This window comes from Rhinoderma darwinii, chromosome 1 (genome assembly GCF_050947455.1).
Source record: "Rhinoderma darwinii isolate aRhiDar2 chromosome 1, aRhiDar2.hap1, whole genome shotgun sequence".
In the NCBI taxonomy this organism is placed as follows: domain Eukaryota; kingdom Metazoa; phylum Chordata; class Amphibia; order Anura; family Rhinodermatidae; genus Rhinoderma; species Rhinoderma darwinii.
The window spans coordinates 337,623,721-337,645,497 of NC_134687.1; the positions used below are offsets into that span (position 1 = coordinate 337,623,721).

General features: G+C 38.6%; 1 protein-coding gene across 3 annotated transcripts in view; it reads left to right on the plus strand.

Annotated features, from left to right (window-relative positions):
* The window catches only part of ADAMTSL1 (ADAMTS like 1), a 341,136-nt gene that overhangs the window by 181,635 nt on the left and 137,724 nt on the right, over window positions 1-21,777 (plus strand). For all 3 annotated transcript variants that reach the window (XM_075825670.1, XM_075825676.1, XM_075825684.1), the window contains exons 6-9: window positions 3,883-3,957; window positions 6,370-6,527; window positions 16,150-16,261; window positions 16,736-16,874. In XM_075825670.1, the coding sequence (XP_075681785.1) occupies window positions 3,883-3,957; window positions 6,370-6,527; window positions 16,150-16,261; window positions 16,736-16,874 (484 nt within the window). The remainder of the gene's footprint in view (window positions 1-3,882; window positions 3,958-6,369; window positions 6,528-16,149; window positions 16,262-16,735; window positions 16,875-21,777) is intronic.

Consider the following 21,777-nt stretch of genomic DNA (forward strand, 5'->3'; position numbering starts at 1 on the left):
AAGTTTTAGGTCTCATGTACATAGCCTTAATAGCACAGCTCTGTACAACCTCTGAATTGTACAGAGCTGTAACAGGGTTCTCAAATTTATTAGGTTCTGCTGTACCTCCCTGTGCCTCCGGTTTCATACGGAGACATACACAGGTTTTTTTTTCTGTCAGATTCCATATAAATCCCGCAAAAAAATAATCATGGAATTCTTCATTACATGGCATATATGGCGCGGTATGAAGCACTACACAATGTCACATGGAGTGCCAAATAGAAACCTTAAATAGAGAAGCCCTATTAACCGAACTTACCTTTTAGTTTAAACAGTGCTGGCCACTCATTTTCTCTTCTGCTCAATTTCATTTGGGGCTTTTAAGGACACAGGGAGACTTACTTATAAGGGGGCATCACATGAGAAAGGTCTCCCCTCACCCCTCCTTCACCTTGCTTCCTGACCCGTTAGCAACTGCATGAGATATCACTTCAAGTTCTGGTAACATATTTAATCGGTATACTAATTTCCTGCACCTTTTCTTAAAGTGTAACTAAATGTTCAACAAACTTCTGACATGTCGATAAAACGTAGCGCTCAGTCGCTTCGTTTCTGTTCGGCTCTTTTTCCGTAAAAAATCAGAGTACCGGCTCAATAGAAAGTCTATGAGCCCGCCCTCCGATACATCTGCTTTCCGGAAAAAGCCGAACAAAAACGAAGCGGCTGAGCGCACACACGAGCTATTCTGCTGCTTCGTTTTAGCGATTGTTGGGGGTCTCAGGGCTCGAACCCCCACCGATCCAAACTTCTGACATGTCACTATCAAATGTCAGAAGTTTGTCGAACGTTTGGTTACACTTTAAGTAAAGAATAGTGTGTATGCATATCTATTTATAATCTTCTAAAAGAGTCCTCCAAATGTTCTTATGTTGATAATATTTTATTTGTTTAATTACATTTATAAAACTAATTTATGTTAATATGCAATATCCTTTTAATAAGACACCCAGATTTGACATATCTTATAAATAAGCTTGAAGTCTAGAGGTGGGGATGGGATTGCTGACCACCAGCAATTCTGCCAAGATTATAAGAAATCATATCTAAATACTCTATACGCAGACGAATAGACCGTTTTCTTGTGGAATGCTGACATGTTTTGATCCGGATCCCACAGATAAGATCATTATTTATAAACTTGCATTGTTGTTTTTCTATTGGATAGGGGAATCTTTTATTTATTTATTTTTACACTACATGCTTGACTTCATTCGACACCGGAAGAAATAAACAGTCTGCATCTTTTTCACATTGCGTCTAATGTAAACCTTGTGAATAGTTATATTTATGTCCCTCTAATTTAAGACAAATGCAGGAGCCTGAAAGCAGAGGGAAATGTAAAATGGAGAATATTCCGTTTCGGAAAAAAAGCATGAAATGCCGAGAACTCTTAAGCAGAAATCTTTGGGGAATCTCGTATAAAAAAGCATGTATAAATCTAGATTTTTAGAAAGCAAAAACATTTCTTATTTCAGGACACTTTGACCTTTCAGTGTCAGAAATTTTCCTTAAAGATGCTTTTAATTATACTGTTTCCTCATATGATTATGATATATCTTTCCCTGTCGACAGAAAAATAAAAAATATTTCGTGTTTAGGTTCGTAGGGTTTTGAAAAGATTGTCAGCATTTGCCACAAGCAGCTGCAGATGATATGTATATTACTTTATGAGTTATCCAGTTTTGGACAATCCTTTGTAAAAACCTCTTTTATAATATATTTGGAAAAAAATGTGCACCTAGTAAAGCAAAATGTTGTCAATACTCCTGTATCTTGCAGCAAAATAGTGAACAGTTTCATGAAATGTTGTTTCACGTATTTCATAGACATTAGGCGTCACTTTTATTATCGATGTATAGATCGATTAGGGATTTGGAAGCAGAAAGTTAAACATGTACAGTACTCCTTAACTAGATGAAGTATATAAATACTGCTTATACTATACATCATTTATTATGCAAATAACAATGATTCTAGATTTGTTGCAATGTGCAGCAAATTTCAACAAACATCATCAGAATGGTGATATGTGCAGTCTTTTGCTAGTAGATGGCCAAAAAAAATAGGGGTTTTCCAGTCTTATGGAACTAAAGTGTAATCATTGTATAATGAAAAGTATTGCAGCTAATATATATTGTGTTTTAGTTCCTCACCATGTTAAAGATCTCTGCTAAATTTGAGTGAATGGAAACTTGTCCAGTGAATGGAAACTTGTTCACATCCAGAAGCTCGAAACTTGTTCTGATCATGCCCAGCTGACATGGCTTTGATAAGTAGATCAGAACTTCATTTCTGTTTGGCTGTTTGTTGTATTAGCCGTGCACTTGTCAATTTTCGGCTTTGGATTTAAGCAAGTAAGTTTTCATTCACTGACAGCGCGTTTATAACTGGTAGTAAAGAATTGAAACACAAAGTATATCAGAAAGGTGCATAACATTTTAGTGTTAGGCCCCTGTCACACTGCGTTTTCCTTGTACGTTTGACGTACTATATGCGTTGTGAATTCCATTTCTTTTGCTGGATACAATAGCTTAGTAGACTACGTTATTCTATCCTGAGGCATCCAGTAAAATAATGTATATGTTTTTTTTCAACATGGCAACCTATAGGTGACGGATGCCACTGTACGGCATCCAAACTCTCATGACCCTTTTCTTGATGTATCTGTTAAATGGCTGCCATTATAGTCTGTGGGTGACAGATGCGTTAAATAGATGCCTAACTGTAGTATCTGTCACCCATAGACTATAATATGATCCGTTTAACGGATATGTTGCGAAAAGGCTCATGTGAGTTCATTACGTAACCATTAAACGGATACCATTATAGTCTATGGGTGATGGCTACTACAGTTAGGCATCTGTTACAGCCTCCATGTAACATATACGTTGGGAGGTTTTCCCAGCGTATACGTCAAACGGGGACCATTAAATGCAGTGTGAAAGGGACCTTACTGTGCCCCATACCTAAACTGCACTTAGCAGCTCTTTACGTGCATACCATACGGTTATGTCTGGGCACTACTAGCACATTAACATCTGGCTATACCCAACATAAATATGGATAGAACAGTATAATTTGGCATTAACGAATAGATACATTGTCACGGCGCGGGGTGTGGACCCACTGGCCATACCGCGTAGCGGGATAGCAGCTGGCTAAACAGGTATATATGCAATGTCTATAGTTCTAAAAGGATACCTGAGGCAAAGTAGACAGTAGCGGTGGTTTCAGGCTAAGATGAGGCTCCGGCAGTAGATAGACACCCGGCGGGGTGCGGCACAGTAGATGCAGCGGAGGGCACAACACGACTCCAACTCTTGAAGGCACAGAGGCACGGTAGCATGGGATATAGGGTACAGACGGCAGGAACGGGAAACACTGGGAACTGGAAAACACTTAGGAGACCATTTGCAAGGACAAACTAAGGTAACACAACAACGCTCAGGCAATAATTGAGAGGGCAGAGCCCCTCTTATAGTCTAGAGGCATTCTGGGCTAATTGCAGCTATTCTGCAAATGTGCCCTGCGGGAGACAGTGTCCGAACGAGGAAGTGAGTGCCGGCGTCTCTCAGGTGGTGGTTGCCGCCCAGAACACACTCATCCATGGCCGAGGCCGTCAGAGGGTTAGTCAGGACGACGGTCCGCGGCCATAGACGTTACATACATTATGCTACTTGGAAATAACCAGTGAGTAAAGAAGTCCCTGCTTCCCACTTTTGTTTAGTCTTTATATTCCTGTATTGCTTTTATAGGATGATTTAACATGACACAATTTTTTATATATTCACAAAAAAAATGTCTTTATTTATTTGCATTTCATTTTTATTTGTGTTTTAGTGGATGACACTGTGGTTGTAATACCTTATGGGAGTCGACACATCCGGCTGGTTCTTAAGGGCCCTGATCACTTGTGTAAGTACACTAATTGAGATTTATTTTTTAACATTTTGAATGTCTTCTCGTGTTATTAATAAAAGATATCACGTTTCTCCATAATTGATGCATAATATTTAGAAAACAAAGCATGGCTTCAATTTTATAATTCTTTTTTAGCACATAATTTTCAACTGTAATATTTAGTGACCCCAAAGGTGGACCTTTACTATAATAACTTTATGTAACTAGAATTCTTTCTTTCAAGAGTTAAAAACCCTTCACAAATCCTTTTTTATTTTTTATATACTGTATAAAAAAATCAGGTTAGTGATCTACCATAACTATCAACAGTCCAGAAGATAAAGATTGATGATGAGTTGGAAAGAGGTTAACAAAATCCTGAAATGTACAAGTTATAATTAAAGCACGCAATATTTCTCACTGATCACGCTTCTCTTTCACTTTTCGGTCACTAAATTTACTGAGAATTGACAACCATGTAATTGACTGCAATCCAACTGCAAAATAACACGTACAGATAGTATTACTGATACTCATTTTATCAATTGGGAGTTAAGACACAAATTCCTCAGTAAGGCTGGGTTCACACGACCTATTTTCAGGCGTAAACGAGGCGTATTATGCCTCGTTTTACGTCTGAAAATAGGGCTACAATACGTCGTCAAACATCTGCCCATTCATTTGAATGGGTTTGCCGACGTATTGTGCAGACGACCTGTAATTTACGCGTCGTCGTTTGACAGCTGTCAAACGACGACGCGTAAATTGACTGCCTCGGCAAAGAAGTGCAGGGCACTTCTTTGCCACGTAATTTGAGCTGTTCTTCATTGAACTCAATGAAGCACAGCTCAAGATTTACGAGCGTCACAGACGCCTCGTAAATTACGAGGAGGAGCATTTACGTGTGAAACGAGGCAGCTGTAAACAGTCTGTCTTTTCACACGTAAATGCCTCTCAGCGTGTGAACATACCCTGATGCATTAATAAATCACTATTCTTGCACCAGTTATCATTGGGACAGGTCGGTTTTAAAGAAAACCAACTGCTAACTCTTAAAGCCACAGTACATATTTGTTAAACTGTGAGCAATGCTTTAAAAGGTTGAAATGCTGAATATGTGGTAGTAATAGAAAAAAAAGCTTTTTTAAAAAACAATTGGTGCTAGTGTTACCTTTTCTGCCAAATTTCAAGTAGGAAGGAAATGGCTTGTAGAAACAGGAAACTCTAGGCCTCTGGGGGTTCTAAGCCGTATACATTTTAGCCCTGTACATCATTAGAGTGCTGGTAGGTGACAACATTTTTCTGAAAACGATTCTGTGTTTACATTTTAAAGTACATAGAAAAAAGGAAAACAGTATTTAGTAGACCTGCACCTACCTTAGTGCTAGAATGCAATCATAAAGTGAAATAGATGCAAGGGGGGAGGGGTGTAGCTGTTCCTTCAATCTTCAGAAACTGCCTGAGTCCTTCTGGCACGGAATGAAACTTAAGTATAGTATATCTGCTAATGGCAGCTGTTAGATTTATGCATTTATTCACTTTTTGGCATTCTGGAATAGAACATTTTGGAGGGATTAGCACCTTGTATTCACTCAGTTCTCCATCAAACTGCATGTAACAAACATCATTCAATAGGTAGCTAAAGCGGGTACTGTGTTAGGGTGTAAATGTGTATTTGTGGTGTTTTTTTAAATAAAAAATGGGTAGAAATTGTATAAAATATATAAAAATAACAGTATTATAAAGTAACATCTATATGTTTCAGGACACGTAATAGCATAGAAAAGTATTTTAAGGCTGGGTTCACACGAGCACATTACGTCCGTTATGGACGGAACGTATTTCGGCTGCAAGTCCCGGACCGAACACACTGCAGGGAGCCGGGCTCCTAGCATCATAGTTATGTATGACGCTAGGAGTCCCTGCCTCTCCATGGAACTACTGTCCCGTACTGAAAACATGATTACAGTACGGGATAGTTGTCCTGCAGCGAGGCAGGGACTCCTAGCATCGGACATAACTATGATGCTAGGAGCCCGGCTCCCTGCACTGTGTTCGGTCCGAACTTGTGGCCGAAATACGTTCCGTCCATTACGGACGTAATATGCTCATGTGAATCCAGCCTAAATGTTTGCCTTTTACATCTATTGCATTATTCTATATGGTATACGTTTTTTTAGTTTATTTTTAAGGTAAGTTTAAAACAAAGTTAAATAATATAATATGTAGTAGCAAATAGTAGTTGGGTATTCTTGCAGCCTTTGTCTTATATAATTTTGAGTCTCTAAACTGCATTCATATAAATATTGTCATACTAAATAATGTCGGTCATTCGAAAAGTGAATTTTAGATTTAAACCCTGGATTTTATGAGTGTGAATTCTACAACCTAGATCAACTCCATTATTATTCTGTGTAATGTTTCCAGACTTAGAAACTAAGACTCTCCAAGGTGTGAAAGGTGAGAACAGCCTCAGCAGCACAGGTTCATTACTCGTGGACAACACTACAGTGGACTTTCAAAGGTTCCCTGACAAAGAAATTCTTCGGATGGCTGGTCCCCTTTCTGCAGACTTCTCTGTAAAGGTAAGTTCGAATAGCTAGTACTGTATAAGACTCTTGGGATGGGCAGCATCGGAAAGTTTCGGAATCTTAATCACAATGACAGGTCACCAGGAACCAGTCATGTCTGCTGAATATAGATCAACTCTAAATAGCAATACTTTTCAGAAACAGTCCTTATTTTTTTTTTAAAAGAACAATACTTCTCATTTTGTGTGATTGCAGAGTTCATAGTCGTATTTTTAGATTTTTAGAGGTTCATTTAAGTCAAATTATTCCAGCCTTGCGCCTGCTGGCACAGAGATCCAGATGGTCTAGCATTCCTCCAAAATAGCTTTTTTTTTTAACTTGATTTTGCCATAGAAAATGCAGAATTCAAATATGGAAATAAACGTACTGAGAAGCATCAGGACCATTGCAGGAAGCCTTGGAAGTATAACTTCAAACTATTTTTTAATAAAGGGAAAAGTAAATGACACTTGTTAATATGTATTTTTCAGTTTTAGCATATGGAATTTAATATAGGCTTATGGGTTGAATTGAATTTAGCTGAACAGGTACTTTTATGTTTGATTCTCAAATATATGACTTTCTATGTAACATTGTAGCCCAAGAAGAATCATTGTAGTGTTTCACTAAAGCTTAGCTGATGAAGACTTTTTGGGAACATTGGAGGATAACAAACATCCGACCCCGAGGATTAAGCAGTTGACATTTTGCTTGCCATGAACATTGAATGATCATTTGCAAACAATACTTACTAGTTACAAGTAAATTACATGTTTTTCATGATAAGGGGTACGTAATATGGCACCATTCATTTATCGATAAGCTTTTCAGCCATGGCATCAGTAGGCACATTGAGCTTTCATCTGATTTGTGCTGCACTGACAGATGAAACAGAAAATAGGACAGATGTATATTATTTAGGCTGTTTGAGGTAATATAAAACATATTGCTGGCAGTAACACATGCCTTCTTTTAGAATCACAAAGAAAATATAGCATTTGGGAATCACAATAAAATGAAAGCTTTTTAAGAAGGTCATAAAGACCTTGAGAGGCCTTCAGCCATATAACTATAAGTGTTGCATTGAATCCAAGATTTTTCTTTTGTCCTGGGATCTGAAGTCACTTGCTGTGTTATCCATTCCAAGTGGCTATGTGACGTAATTATGTTATATATTAAACAACTACTTACATGTAATTTATTATTACCCTGGTAATTATTTAATCTATGATTCATTATTATAATGACTACGTCCTACACAAATATGTTACTTACCCCAAGCTTTGGGGATAATAATCCAGGCATTACAAGTTAATGCTTATGAATCAATGTATAAAGTCCAATTCCCAACATTCTATATTTTACTCATTTTTGGCCACCCTAAAATCATTCTGTGTAAAACATTTTTGATTCAGTGCCAGTTACCTCTCGTGCTCGGAATTGTTACTATTTGTAACCCCTTAACTCCCCGACATCTGCTGCCTCATTAGTGAAGGTACTACAGCAGATTTATTTTGCTCTAGACACAAGGTAGACTTTTCCCCCAAAAAATTGTAATGCCTCCTGGGAAATGTGGACAAAATATGTGTGTGTATATATATATATATATATACATATATGTATATGTATATATATGTATATATATATATGTATATATATATATATATATATATATATATATATATATACTTTCAAAGGCTATGTACACCTTCTAAAGCAATTGTTTTTAAAACTAAAAATGTCTATCACGGTGTTTGGGGCAACTTTCTTATTGTTTTTAATAAAAATTATATTTACTTTTTGAGATACAGCTGCTTTGTATACTGTATACAGAGCAGCTGTATCGTGCACTGAGACCTGAATCCGTCAGGTCTGTGGGACTGACACGATCGAGTCCCCTGTAATCAATCACATCTAAATTGTGCCAGAGTCATGCAGGCCCCGCTGTCACTGGACCCATCAGTCCCGCGCACCTAACGGATACTGGATTCAGTGTAAGATGCAGCTGCTCTGTATACAGAATGCAAAGCAGCTGTATCGCAAAAAGTAAAAATATTTTTTAATAAAAACTAATTAGAAAGTTGCAACAAACTCAGTGATAGACATTTATATCAAAAAAAGAAATGAATCACTTTCAAAGGTGTACATAGCCCTGAACGAATAAAGTAATCGGTTTATTTCTTTTAATCTTTTTAAGGATTTTTAATTACAGAACTTACTACTTTAATTTTACATAGTTACATAGTTACATAGTTTGTACGGTTGAAAAAAGACACATGTCCATCAAGTTCAACCAAGGGATGGGAAAGGGGAAGTGGGATGGGAAAGGGGAAGTAAAAAATTTCTACACATAGCAGTTAATATTTTTTTGTTCTAGGAAATTATCTAAGCCTTTTTTAAAGCCATCTACTGTCCCTGCTGCGACCAGCTCCTGCGGTAGGCTATTCCATAGATTCCCAGTTCTCACAGTAAAGAAGGCTTGTCGCCTCTGCAGGTTGAACCTTTTTTTCTCCAGACGGAGGGAGTGCCCCCTTGTTTTTTGAGGGGGTTTTACATGGAACAGGATTTCACCATATTTTTTGTATGCGCCATTCATATATTTATATAAGTTAATCATGTCCCCCTTAGTCGTCTTTTCTCAAGGCTAAATAGGTTTAGTTCTTTTAATCTTTCCTCATAACTTAGATTCTCCATGCCCCTTATTAGCTTCGTTGCTCTTCTTTGTATTTTTTCCAACTCTAGGGCATCCTTTCTATGAACTGGAGCCCAGAACTGGACTGCATATTCTAGATGAGGCCTCACTAATGCTTTGTAAAGTGGTAATATTACATCCCTGTCCCGCGAGTCCATGCCTCTTTTGATACACGACAATATTTTGCTGGCCTTTGAAGCAGCTGATTGACACTGCATGCTGAAATTTAGTTTATGATTTACAAGTACACCCAGATCCTTCTCAACAATTGACTCCCCCAGTGTAGCTCCCCCTAGGACATATGATGCTTGCAGGTTTTTCGTACCCAGATGCATAACTTTACATTTATCTACATTAAACTTCATTTGCCAAGTGGACGCCCAAACACTTAGTTTGTTTAAATCTGCCTGCAATTCACAGACATCTTCCATAGTCTGAACTATATTGCATAATTTGAGTGATTATTAAAGAGGCTCTGTCACCAGATTTTGCAACCCCTATCTCCTATTGCAGCAGATCGGCGCTGCAATGTAGATAAGAGTAAAGTTTTTGTTTTTTTTTAAAACGAGCATTTTTGGCCAAGTTATGACCATTTTTATATTTATGCAAATGAGGCTTTCTAAAGTACAACTGAGCGTGTTTAAAGTTAAAGTACAAGTGGGCGTGTATTGTGTATGTACATCTGGGCGTTTTTACTTCTTTTACTAGCATCGTGTCGGACGAGCGAGGACACATCGGCACCAGAGGCTACAGTTGATTCTGCAGCAGCATCAGCGTTTGAAGGTAAGTAGCTACATCGACTTACCTGCAAACGGCGATGCTGCTGCAGAATCAAATGTAGCCTCTGGTACCGATGTGTCCTCGCTCGTCCGACACGATGCAGGACCTGGGGCAGGAAGTGACGTCACAGCGTGATCTCTCGAGAACATGCTGTGTGTCTGTGAACTGCCAGAAGCTGGGTGTTAATGAAGAGAAGTGGATGATGCTGATTCGTCAGCATCATACACTTCCATTCACAACGCCCAGCTAGTAAAACAAGTAAAAACGCCCAGATGTACATACACAATACACGCCCAGTTGTACTTTAACTTTAAACACGCCCAGTTGTACTTTAGAAAGCCTCATTTGCATAAATATAAAAATAGTCATAACTTGGCCAAAAATGCTCGTTTTAAAAAAACAAAAACGTTTCTCTTATCTACATTGCAGCGCCGATCTGCTGCAATAGGAGACAGGGGTTGCAAAATCTGGTGACAGAGCCTCTTTAAAGCCACACTAAACCTAAACAACTGTATTAATGTGTTTAAGAATACAGATGTAGTACTGAGTTTGTCACTTGGCAAAAACTAATTTTTATATATCATTTTTATAAGTTTTACGTAATGCATAAATGATACAGAAACAAGACTTTCAATAGGATCAGAGGGGGTGAACTTTCTTATTGACGATGGAATTGGCCTAAGCTAATGCACAGCATTATTCCATCCATTCTATGGGTGACAAGCAGGTGGGATTTCCTATAAACAGTACATGGCGTGGTAGTCACATGCATGTGGACAGCTCTGCTTTAGGATTAACAACAGAGGTAGTGCTGGGTAGAGCCACTTTGTACTCCTAAGAATAGACTGCTTGCATGAAGCTTCCTTATCAGAGGAGGAATAAGTACTTAAAGTATATAGAGAGGTAGACCTGCTGTGAGTAATAAGAGAAAAGGGGAGAAGATGTGTAGTGACTATTGTGGAGGGGGTGAAAGCCCTGCTGTAACTACTGTGGGAAGGGGAGAGAAGCCCTGTTGTAACAACTGTGGAAAGGGAAGAAGCCCTGCTGTGGCTATTATGGGAAGGGGGAAGCCCTGCTGTGACTACTGTGAGAAGGGAGGCGAACCCTTATTGTAACTCCTGGGGAAAGGGAAGAAACCCTGCGGTGACTGTTGGACCCTATTGTGACTACTGTGGGAAGGAGGAAGAAGGGGCATGGTTTTAGACGCCAAGCTTTCTTTGCTTATGAACTCCTGGCATTAAAATCTATTAGTGGTATCAAGGTGGGTATCCATGATCCTGTATGATCTGCTATTGTCACTGAGAAATCTGAAGTGACTGTTATAATGAGGAATATTAATCCGTCATGGTAATGTGAGAACTCTTTGAAAAGTACATGGACTACTTCAGAGATGAATACTGATTAAAGGGGTATTCCCAGAATGGAAAATTATCCCCTATCCACAGGATAGGGGATAATTGTCTGATGGCTGTTGGCTCCACTGATCAAAAGAATGGGGGAGTTTGAATGGAGCGGCAGCGTGCATGCTTGACTGCCGCACCATTCAAGCTCCTCCTCTCTGCAGTCGAGAAGTGAGGAGGAACAGGGTGTTCGGGACCCCCGTTCTTACAATCGGTGGGGCTCCCCCAGCAATCAGACATCTATCATCTATCCTGTAAATAGGTCATAACTGTCGATTCTGGAAAATACCCCTTTATTTCTAAGACAGAGATTAAAAACATACAAAAATAAGAATTAAGACATTTTGTAGAAGTTTTATGATGTTTGTGGTCACCTTCTGATCTATTTTCTGTAGTAATTATTCTGTTATGTCCGCTCACCTCTATCTATGAGCTACTTGATTGTTTAAGTATTTGCTATGTGAAAAAAAGGTCTAATAATGCTGTCCATTTTTTGGCTTATCAAGCAAAGGTACCCCTTACCCATTAGTATCAACTTAGATAAAGGAGTGTAATATTGTATCCAACTGCATAAAAACATATTCCAAATATTTTCTTTTTAAATAGTCCTACTGCCCACGTTCTGTATTCTTTGGGTATCATCTTAGACTCTGGAGTGGCTCTGAAGCTCTATCCATGCATTTGTGTGTAGGGCACATTCTTCGATGGCGAGAGCTCAATGAATGTTCATGTCCATGAACGTCCACACTTGTCAGAATATGGCACTATTTCCTCTCTAAAATCCACCACCTGATAAGACTTTAATTAAGCTTGTCTCCCTGTAACCTTGACCAATGGTATTTCTAACATTGGATACATACATCTTAAGAGCTGTAGACATGGTATTGTATTAGATATTGTACTGGTGACATGTTATTGCATTTCAGAATATAATTGTCAGTCTGGTGCCGTTTTTTTTAATATATGGATGTGACAAATTTTAAAATACCATCTAACTTTTTCTGTTAAGCAATAAAAAATAATGTAGTAGGTTTACCTGCAGTACTGTTTGTCGGTAGAAAAAAAGGATGATGCTACAATAGATACAGATAGCTTGAATGCAAATCACAGGTAGTGGAGTCTGTTTGATAGTCACAGGGGAAGCGGCACCTTATTTGGTCTAATGAATGTATCATTTTTAGTAAGTATGTGGTTATGATATTAGATATTCTATTGTAATAGTATTCTTCATGAGTAAGTATCTATGCCGGTGAAATTAACACTTCCGAACCATGACCTAGTTGGTCTCACTGTATTCAATATAGGTAGTGGGATTGTAGTGAGGAATATGTGCTATTTTAGTACCAAATGTCTGGTTATTTCACATATTAGAAGGACCTAATGCAAAGTCCTTTCAGGTTTCCTGGATAGTATTTGTTTCAAGTTCATATATCTAACCTATAGATAATACTATAGACTGTAAATGTGCTGCAGCAAATAGCATATCTTGTGGCTATGCCAGTTGATTCCAGCTCTTACTGGGATCGGAGATGATTAGTAGTAATTGTGAGATTTCCCTCCAAGAACACTGTAATATTATTCTATGCAAATTCCAATGGAATGTTCCTGTTGTGGGCAGCATGACCTGGAAGTGCCTGGCCAGCATGAGGTAGAAAAATAAACTCTCGCAGCTGGCACGGAAGGACCCATCCAGTTAATTAGAGAGATGCACTACTGAGCTTATTATTAACTTTTTGTGGATACCATAATCGCTCTTTCCTACATTCATGAGGTTATTGTAATCTAGCTGCAATATAATTATACTTATCCCATTATTTACTACCATAGATGTAGTGTACCTATACCACTTTCCTTCGGCGATGAAAAAAAGAAAAAAGCTTTAGAGTTACTAGCATGTTCCCTGGCAATTTCAGTTAAATAATTGAGGAATAATGTACCCCTGGCAGTTAAAATGTATCATGTACTCATTAAAGGCTATATACACATTTGGAAATATTTTTTTTTATTTTTATAAAAATGTGTATCAGTGTGATTGGTGCAACTTTCTAATTTGAATTAAAAAATTATTTTTACTTTTTGAGATACTACTGCTTTGTATTCTGTATACAGAGCAGCTGTATCTCGCGCTCAAACCCGTATCTGTCAGGTCAGCGACATTGACAAGTTCAGTGACAGCGGGTCCTTCATTATGAACTTAAATGTGATGGATAACAGCTCGATCCTGTGTGTCAGAGACACGCAGAACCCACTTTCACTGAGCCCGTCAGTGCCGCTGACCTGACGGATTCAGGTCTCAGTGCAAGATACAGCTGCTCTGTATACAGTATACAAAGCAGCTGTACCTCAAAAAGTAAAAATAATTTTTAATAAAATGTAATTACAAAGTTGCACCAAACACACTGATACACATTTATATGTCATAGTATCAAAAAAAGTGTCGGGAAATTAGCGACTCTTACACTCGTACAGGAGCAGATTGATCTATAGGCTGTGTACATAAACATTATAAGGTTCAGGTAAACCTGTCACTGGGTATTAGGTACCACCCTGTCCCTGGGTATTAGTTAAATAGTTGCCCTGAACAGTCGAAATACAAGAGATACCAGTCCACCTGCTGCCCTCTACAGCTCAAGACCACAATTACATCCTGAGAGGTTATAGAAATGTATTATTTTAATATCCCACAGCTGCTGTATAAAATGTGATTGACAGTAAACAGAACAGGGATTACCAAGAGGAGATCTGTTCAATTTGTTGTTCTTAAATGTGTTATCTTGATGCCTTTCACTGTAGAATTCTTGAAACTATTAACTGAAACCACTACTCCGCCATTCAGCAGCTTTATCACTGTGAAAGTGAGAAGCACATCTGAACTTCGCCTACAATCTGCTCACTACATGCCTAACTAGTTTATAATAAGTGTGACAAATGAGCGCCTAATGAATAAACGATAAGCTATCATAAGTGTGTAGGTCTACTTGCACATTAAGATACCAACGTGTTTCTCTGGCCGTTTTTATTTTTCTATGTAATAAGAGGTCAGCCTTACATTTGCCAGATGTTATTCATACACATTCTTCACATGCTTTTGAATTTGGGGATATAATATGTGCTTGCCCCTGCTTTTCCGAGAGCCTGCCAATCATTTCCCAAACCAGCTTCCACCTCTAGGAATTATACGGCATACACGTTTAAATCATTAAAGTGAACACTATGCTACTCATATCACCAATATGCATATTATATGCAAAATGTGAAATGTTCAGATCCTGGGAGATTTAGTAGGTGTATAGTACATCTTCAGTCTACACAAATGCTACGTTTTAAATGAAAAACAGAACAACTGTAAAATGGCTTTTACTAAATTCTGTCCAGAACCATTCCATATGCTGGATGTGTCAATATAGAAGGAGAGAAGTGTTAGGGTATGTTCACACGCTAGCTGGCTTTTACGGCTGAAATGACAGACGGTTTTCAGAAGAAAACAGCTTCCTCGTTTCAGACGTAAATGCTCCTCCTCGTAATATACGAGGCGTCTGTGACGCTCGTATATCTTGAGCTGCTCTTCATTGAGTTCAATGAAGAACGGCTCAAATTACGTTGCAAAAAAGTGCCCTGCACTTCTTTGCCGAGGCAGTCAATTTACGCGTCGTCGTTTGCCAGCTGTCAAACGACGACACGTAAAATACAGGTCGTCTGCACAGTACGTCGGCAAACTCATACAAATGAATGGGCAGATGTTTGCCGACGTATTGTAGCCCTATTTTCAGACGTAAAACGAGGCATAATACGCCTCGTTTACGTCTGAAAATAGGTCGTGTGAACACAGCCTGAATGTGTGTGTTTAAAGTGGACCGATGGCCATGTTTGCGTTTGTGACTTTTAAATACATATGTAGTTAAATTATGATTTATGCTTCATCTTTGCATAATGAGAAGTTATGTAAATGTTCTAATTGGCAATGGCTCACATTTACTAATGCTGCGTTTACATCTGCGTTAGAGACTTCTGTGCAGATTTCATAAAAAATACCCGATAGAAAAGCACAGCATGTAATGTCCAGCAAAATGACAGAAACGGATCAGTCACTGCCATCATTTATGTCGTTCTTCTCTTATGATGGAGCAGGTAACAAGGAAATGACCAACGCAGATGTGAACGGAGCCCTAGACTGGCGTGCTTTATGACAATTTGGGCAAAGAAGGCAGTTGCCAAGATTTGTGACAAATTTATTAAAAAACGCATGCCTCTGTCTGACCGTCAGAAAATGAAATCTATATCTGCTATGAGCAGGCGTTGATTTGCGACAGTAAACATATAGAGGTTTGATCTAGCACTTCACAAACCAATATTCAGACTTTATTCAAGATGTATATTAAAGTCTACCCAGTACAGTGAATTAACGAGACAAGCGACGAACTTTGCGCCATTTCCACCTATCCTTCACGCCCCACTTTTGAGCGACAACGACAAGAGAAGTCCAACGTTTTGCGGCTAAAATAACGATGATGTCTCATTAGTGAGACAGTGTTTTAATTCCTCACCATTTTCAAGCAGCTGAACTGGGTCAAGATCTGTTTTCAGTCTCTGCCGTTGAAATGGTTAGAAAGTGATATGGAATGTTACTCTTACAGTTATTATTTCCTTTATATATGGCTGAGCAACTCTTTTAAGTCACCCTAGTTCATGTGTATCATAAAAACGTTTACATAGATAATTGGTATATGTCGTCCAATGTTTTCCGTGCTGTTGGTTTATTTTTCAGGTTCGTTACACTGGTGCTGCCGATAGCGTGGTGCAGTTTATCTTCTACCAGCCTATCATACATCGTTGGAGAGAAACTGACTTCTTTCCATGCTCGGCATCCTGTGGAGGAGGTAATTATAAGGCATAAACTCTATATCAAGGGTCATTAACCTACAGTATGGCATGGATGCCACAGCAGGCATGTGGGACATGTTTGCCTGGCATTCTGAGTCCTAAGCCTTGCAAGTGTTTTCCAGCCTAAACTCCTTGGCTCGATTAATGGCTTTAGCGTGTGCCATCGTCACTTCAGGGCCAGGGTACTTGCGTGAGTACATAAAAGGTTGCCTACCGCTGCTCTATACTAAAGCAGCACAATAGCAACATGGGTGATCATGTTCATTATAATGTTTAGATAGTATGTACAATAATACATTGCTGTGAAGCTCTCCAGTTTCATTCAATTGGTGTATGACTCCTTTATCTTGACCAAAGTAGCTATTGTCATAAAACAGTCTAGCCATACATGAATGGCAGTGCCAGTGCAATTAGGACCAAATAAGTACTTCACGGAAATTATATTGTTGATTCAACTACTTTGTTTGCAGGATACCAGTTGACATCGGCTGAATGTTATGACATGAGAAGTGGGAGGGTAGTGGCAGACCAGTATTGCCATTACTATCCAGAAAATGTAAAGCCCAAACCCAGGATCCAGGAGTGTAATATGGACCCATGCTTAGCAAGGTTTGACACTTCTTGTATTTTTTGTTAAATGTTTTCTGCAGGCAAATTGCAGTATATTAGTATATGGACTTATTTGGTTATGTAACTCTTTACTTTTTGTAAACCTTGTAAATCATTAGTGTTCCTGAGATATATTTTCCACACCTATTTAAGTAGTAGACCACTGTAACTAAGCAGGCGTGCCTATTAACATCATATATGCTCATCTAAGTTCTACCACATTCTCTACTTTTCTGGGAATTCTTTCCACTAGACTTTGGAACATGGCTATGCAGAATTGTGTCAAGTCTCACCCTGATGTTGGACAATAAGGTCTAACACGCAGTAAGCATCTCTATTTATCATAAAGATAGTTAAGGTCAAGGCTCTCTTCAGGCCAGTCAAGTTCTTTAACATCAGGCTCAGCATACCTGGTGTGGAAGAACAAGCAGATCTTTTCATAGACCTTGCTTTGAGCTTTGCTGCTGATATAGTAAATGGCCTTCTTCAAATTCTTGCCATAAAGTAAAGATCCCTTTACATGGGCAGATTTCTGGCCATAACGAGCCGTATAACAATTAGATCAGCACTTTTTTAAAGGTCCCTTTACCCGAGCCAATGCTGACAGTATGGGGATAAATGATCATCCCATATAGTTTTCATATTCTCGGCAGCTCGGGAGAAATGCTGCCAACAGTGATTATTTTTTAGGCTGCATAAAAGATGTGATCAGTCAACAAGAAAGCGTTTGCTCGTTTGTCGGCTGATCACTGCCATGTTTACAATGACTAATGATCGGGAACCAGTGTTCATACAAACTCTTATTGAGTGTAAATGGGCCTTTAGATCACACATTCAGTATCTCAAGAATGTCACTTCATTCTGTAGCATAAAGATTTTTCACCACTGGAACTAAGACTCAGCTGAAGCAATGAAAGACATTACTAGACTGTTATACATCTTTTAAAGGATATGTCTATCTTTGGGCACCATTTTACAGTTTATATATAGAATTCATCTACATAAAAGTTAAATAACTTTGTAAATATATTGCATAAATTGTCTTGTAATAATTCTGAGTTACAGCCTGTATTTCAACCGATTCCCAGTTCTGCAGACTTCAGACCTAAATTCTCCCAGGTATTCCTTGCTTGTTCAATCTTTAAAAAAAACAACTACTGTGGCCAACTCCTCCACTTTATTATTCGAGCTCAGCTCAGTTGTTAGGGATGTGTCTGGCAACAAGCTTGTAGTCTGTTTCCAGTGGCAACCAGCAGGTTTATCAACAGAGCTCTAGAAGCGTAGACCATCATGTGACAGGCTAAGACAAGCTATCGTGGTCCAGCAATCGCTCCTTGCTACATATTCTTTTCCTTTTCTCCTTCTCTTCTACTCTCCATTCCTTTTCAAGAAGGACTACAATAAGGGCTACTCTCTTTTTCTCTCCAAACTAAGGAAACCTCTAACACACTGTTCTTACAACCAAATTGGCAATTTCTCCACAAACGTTTGTAACTGAGATGTCCTACTATCTATTTCCCATGCATTTCCATAATCCCTTCCACTACTACAGATTGTTTTATACTACGGATTACAAAAAAATATTTGTTCAGAAATGTCGACCATGTCTGTAATGTGGTTGCTCATGTGTTCATATGTCCGACATTTCCTTATACATTCCGCCGACATTTATCTAATGTCTATAGTCAGGTTGCAGAGGATGTCATGGACGTTAGGGTCTACAATAAACAGCTATGGGCTATATTTTTGCCTAACTAGCTTTCAAAAATAACTGTCATACACATTGATGCAAAGATGGAAAAGAAAGCCACTGAAGTATGGTCATTTGTTACTCCACAAGCTGGAGTGTTTGCTCTTTGTATCAGATTTCCACGGGTTATTAGAAAAACACTATAGCAGAGAATTACCCATGCAGAGATGGATGCTGTTTTGGCACTCAGGGGATTTATGCCTTTTCTTCTCTCTGAAGTGCGCGTTAGTCTTCTTTTATTTTTGTATTTTTTCAAACTATTACCTCTTAGCGCTTGTTGAAACAGGCTGCAAAGAATACCCACCCATCTCCACTTTCCTCACCTCCAGACAAGCCAGGCTGTCATGATAATGAATTGCGCTCTAAGTTGAATGAGGCTAACCTTTCACTTTTTCACTCTAGTGAAATTTGTACACAGTGATATTTGGACAAGTCATTAACTCTTTAACTTTTCAAGAGCAGACAGAGAACAATCAGCACTTGTAGCCTGCGGCATCTCATTAGATCGTTCTTCTTTTACCGTATTTTTATTCTTCTTTTTTTATAATGTGGGCTGAAACATAACATTTCAGATTGCAATTAACAGTGTGTGTCTGTCGGTCGTTTCGTTCATAGTATGTGATTTCTTGTATTATATATTGATGAGAAGAATTCTGCTTCTCTCGGTATATATCCAAAACGCTTGATAACTGGATAATCACTAACAAGTTGCTCATTTTTGCAGACCAACAAAGCCGCATGGGTAATTCCTAAATATTGATTGTTAACATATTTGTCTGGCAATTCAGTTAAAAGGATTACTTAAAGATACAGTACACAGGCTGGTTTCCATTAACTAATCGGCCTTGCAAAACTCAATCTGGTGGTAGATCGGTTATTATTGGCAGTGCATATTTGCGCCTGAGGAGACCGTACCTTAATGCAATAAGGATCCAGGCCTGGAAAAACAGCCTGAAACAAAAGAACTTTAGGTGTAATGGCGGTGCAAGGCCAAAAATTTTAATACCATGATCCTGAGAAGCCACATACAGGCTGTTTTACGCTTGCCATAGAGTGTACACATGGACTGTATCCAAGCAATCCCAGCAGGGAGTTGTGGCTACACATGGACTTTATAAAAATTGTCAGCTTAAACTTTGCCTAAAACAAAGTTCTAAAAGTAAAATTATGAAGGATAGAAGAAGCATCCCAGGAGAAGGGGATTAGAGATATTGTATATGTGGTCATTTTATTACCCAGTGAAAAGTCAGAGGTGCGTAATGCTACTTCTTTGTACAGAAAGTTAATGGTATATTATGCAGTGGGTGAAACTACAACATGAGGTTATGGATTGTAGATCGATGTACTCAGTTAAAGTAACGGTTTATCTGGAAGTTAGTTAGTCACAAAGTAAAAATAAGTAGAAAAAAGTGGTATCATTTTCTGTTAGTTATGTATTTCCCATATACTGTTTATGGTGCCAACATATTTCACACCTCTATATACAAAATTAAGTCACTTGCATTGATCCTTGTCTCCAATGTGGCTTACAATTTCCACATACACACACATATATACACACATTTGGAACAGTTTTATTGAAGCCAATTGTCCTATCAGTATGTTTTTGGTTTGAGGAGGAAACTGGAGTACCCAAAGGAAACCCACACAGGCAGAGGGGCCACATACAAACACCATGCAGATGTTGCCTTGGTCAGGTTTTGAACTTCATTCCCCAGTATGGCAAAGTAACTTTGCTAGCCATGCCATCTATTAATAATTGCAAATTTCTCATCTTGTCATAGACTGAACTCACTTTGGCCACTTGGTTTCTCGTGTTGAGTTTTCCCAGAGAGAAATATTTTTAGCACAGCTATCTTTGTCACTTCCAAGTGATAAACGGGCAGTATTGTCCCTAATTTGTGGAGTAAAGAAGAGGTTAAAACATACATTTTCATGACTATAGATATCTATCATGAGGCATACAGGTATCTATCAAAGAGTGGTCAGTAACATCTACATGATGGCTATGAGCAGTCTCATCTGCCACTATCGTTCGACAGGAAACAGTGCAAAATATTTCCTCTGACGCCATTTAAGGAGCTGTACAGATGGACAGCAACTCCTTTTCCTGCATACTGTACCTTATATATATTATTATCCATGTTTTAAATAATCTACTGAATCCTAGATCTATATTGTCTTTACCCAACATAGGCACTGTTTATACGTGATCTCAAGGTTGGCTGAATTCTGTCTCTCGGCCACAGTCTGTGTTTAGCATCTGCACAATATCAGATGTTATCAAACTGCACAATCTCTTCTGTTGTCAGTCACATTGCCTCCCTTCAGGTTAGAAATCAGTTTTCCAAATGCCAGAACTCCAAACGGTTTCCTGGCTTGGAAAAGGACTAGTTCTATATCCATTGATAATGCAGCAGAGTCCCTAGCGATTTTTTTTTTTGTCTCTTTCATTTTTCAGATGTAACTATCAGCAAGACTCAAATGTTTTTCTTGCAGCCCAAGAGAATATGTTTGTACAGAAAGAGGAGTCTATATTGAGGATTTTATCAGGGCCTGGTTCTTATGTGATGACTAAATCCATATTATCAGAAGAAGTATTACTGAACTTTCTGACTAAGTCTCAGAGGTTGTTTCAGTTCATCCAGAAGTTGGCACATTTAACAGGATCTTGCAAGCAGTCTTTCCTCTTAACCTGTCACCACTTTTGCTCAAGCAATTCACTTGATTAGGTTTATAGTACAATGAGTACTGTACTGTAGCCCATGCTATCATAAAAGGCAACGTCCAAAATAGATTACACTCATTGGCTTTGAGCTGTGATTTCAAGTAATTGTGTGTTATAAACAATGTATCTATTTTATTAACTATAGACTATGACTTTAGACTATGTTCACACTAGCATCATGGCTTCCATTTATAAACTGACACTTATAGACCCCATTGACTTTAAGGACCCTTTTATACGGGCCAATTATCAGGTAAATGAGCGTTCACAGAACGCTGGTTCCTGTTCATTGCACTGTGTAAAGTCTCGCTGATTGGCGCTCGTTGTTATGGCCAAAAAGGAACCCTAAGTCCATCACGGTTCCAGTATTTTTGGTGGCAAAAATAGCCATCAAATATACTACAGACCAAGAAATGGCGACAGCA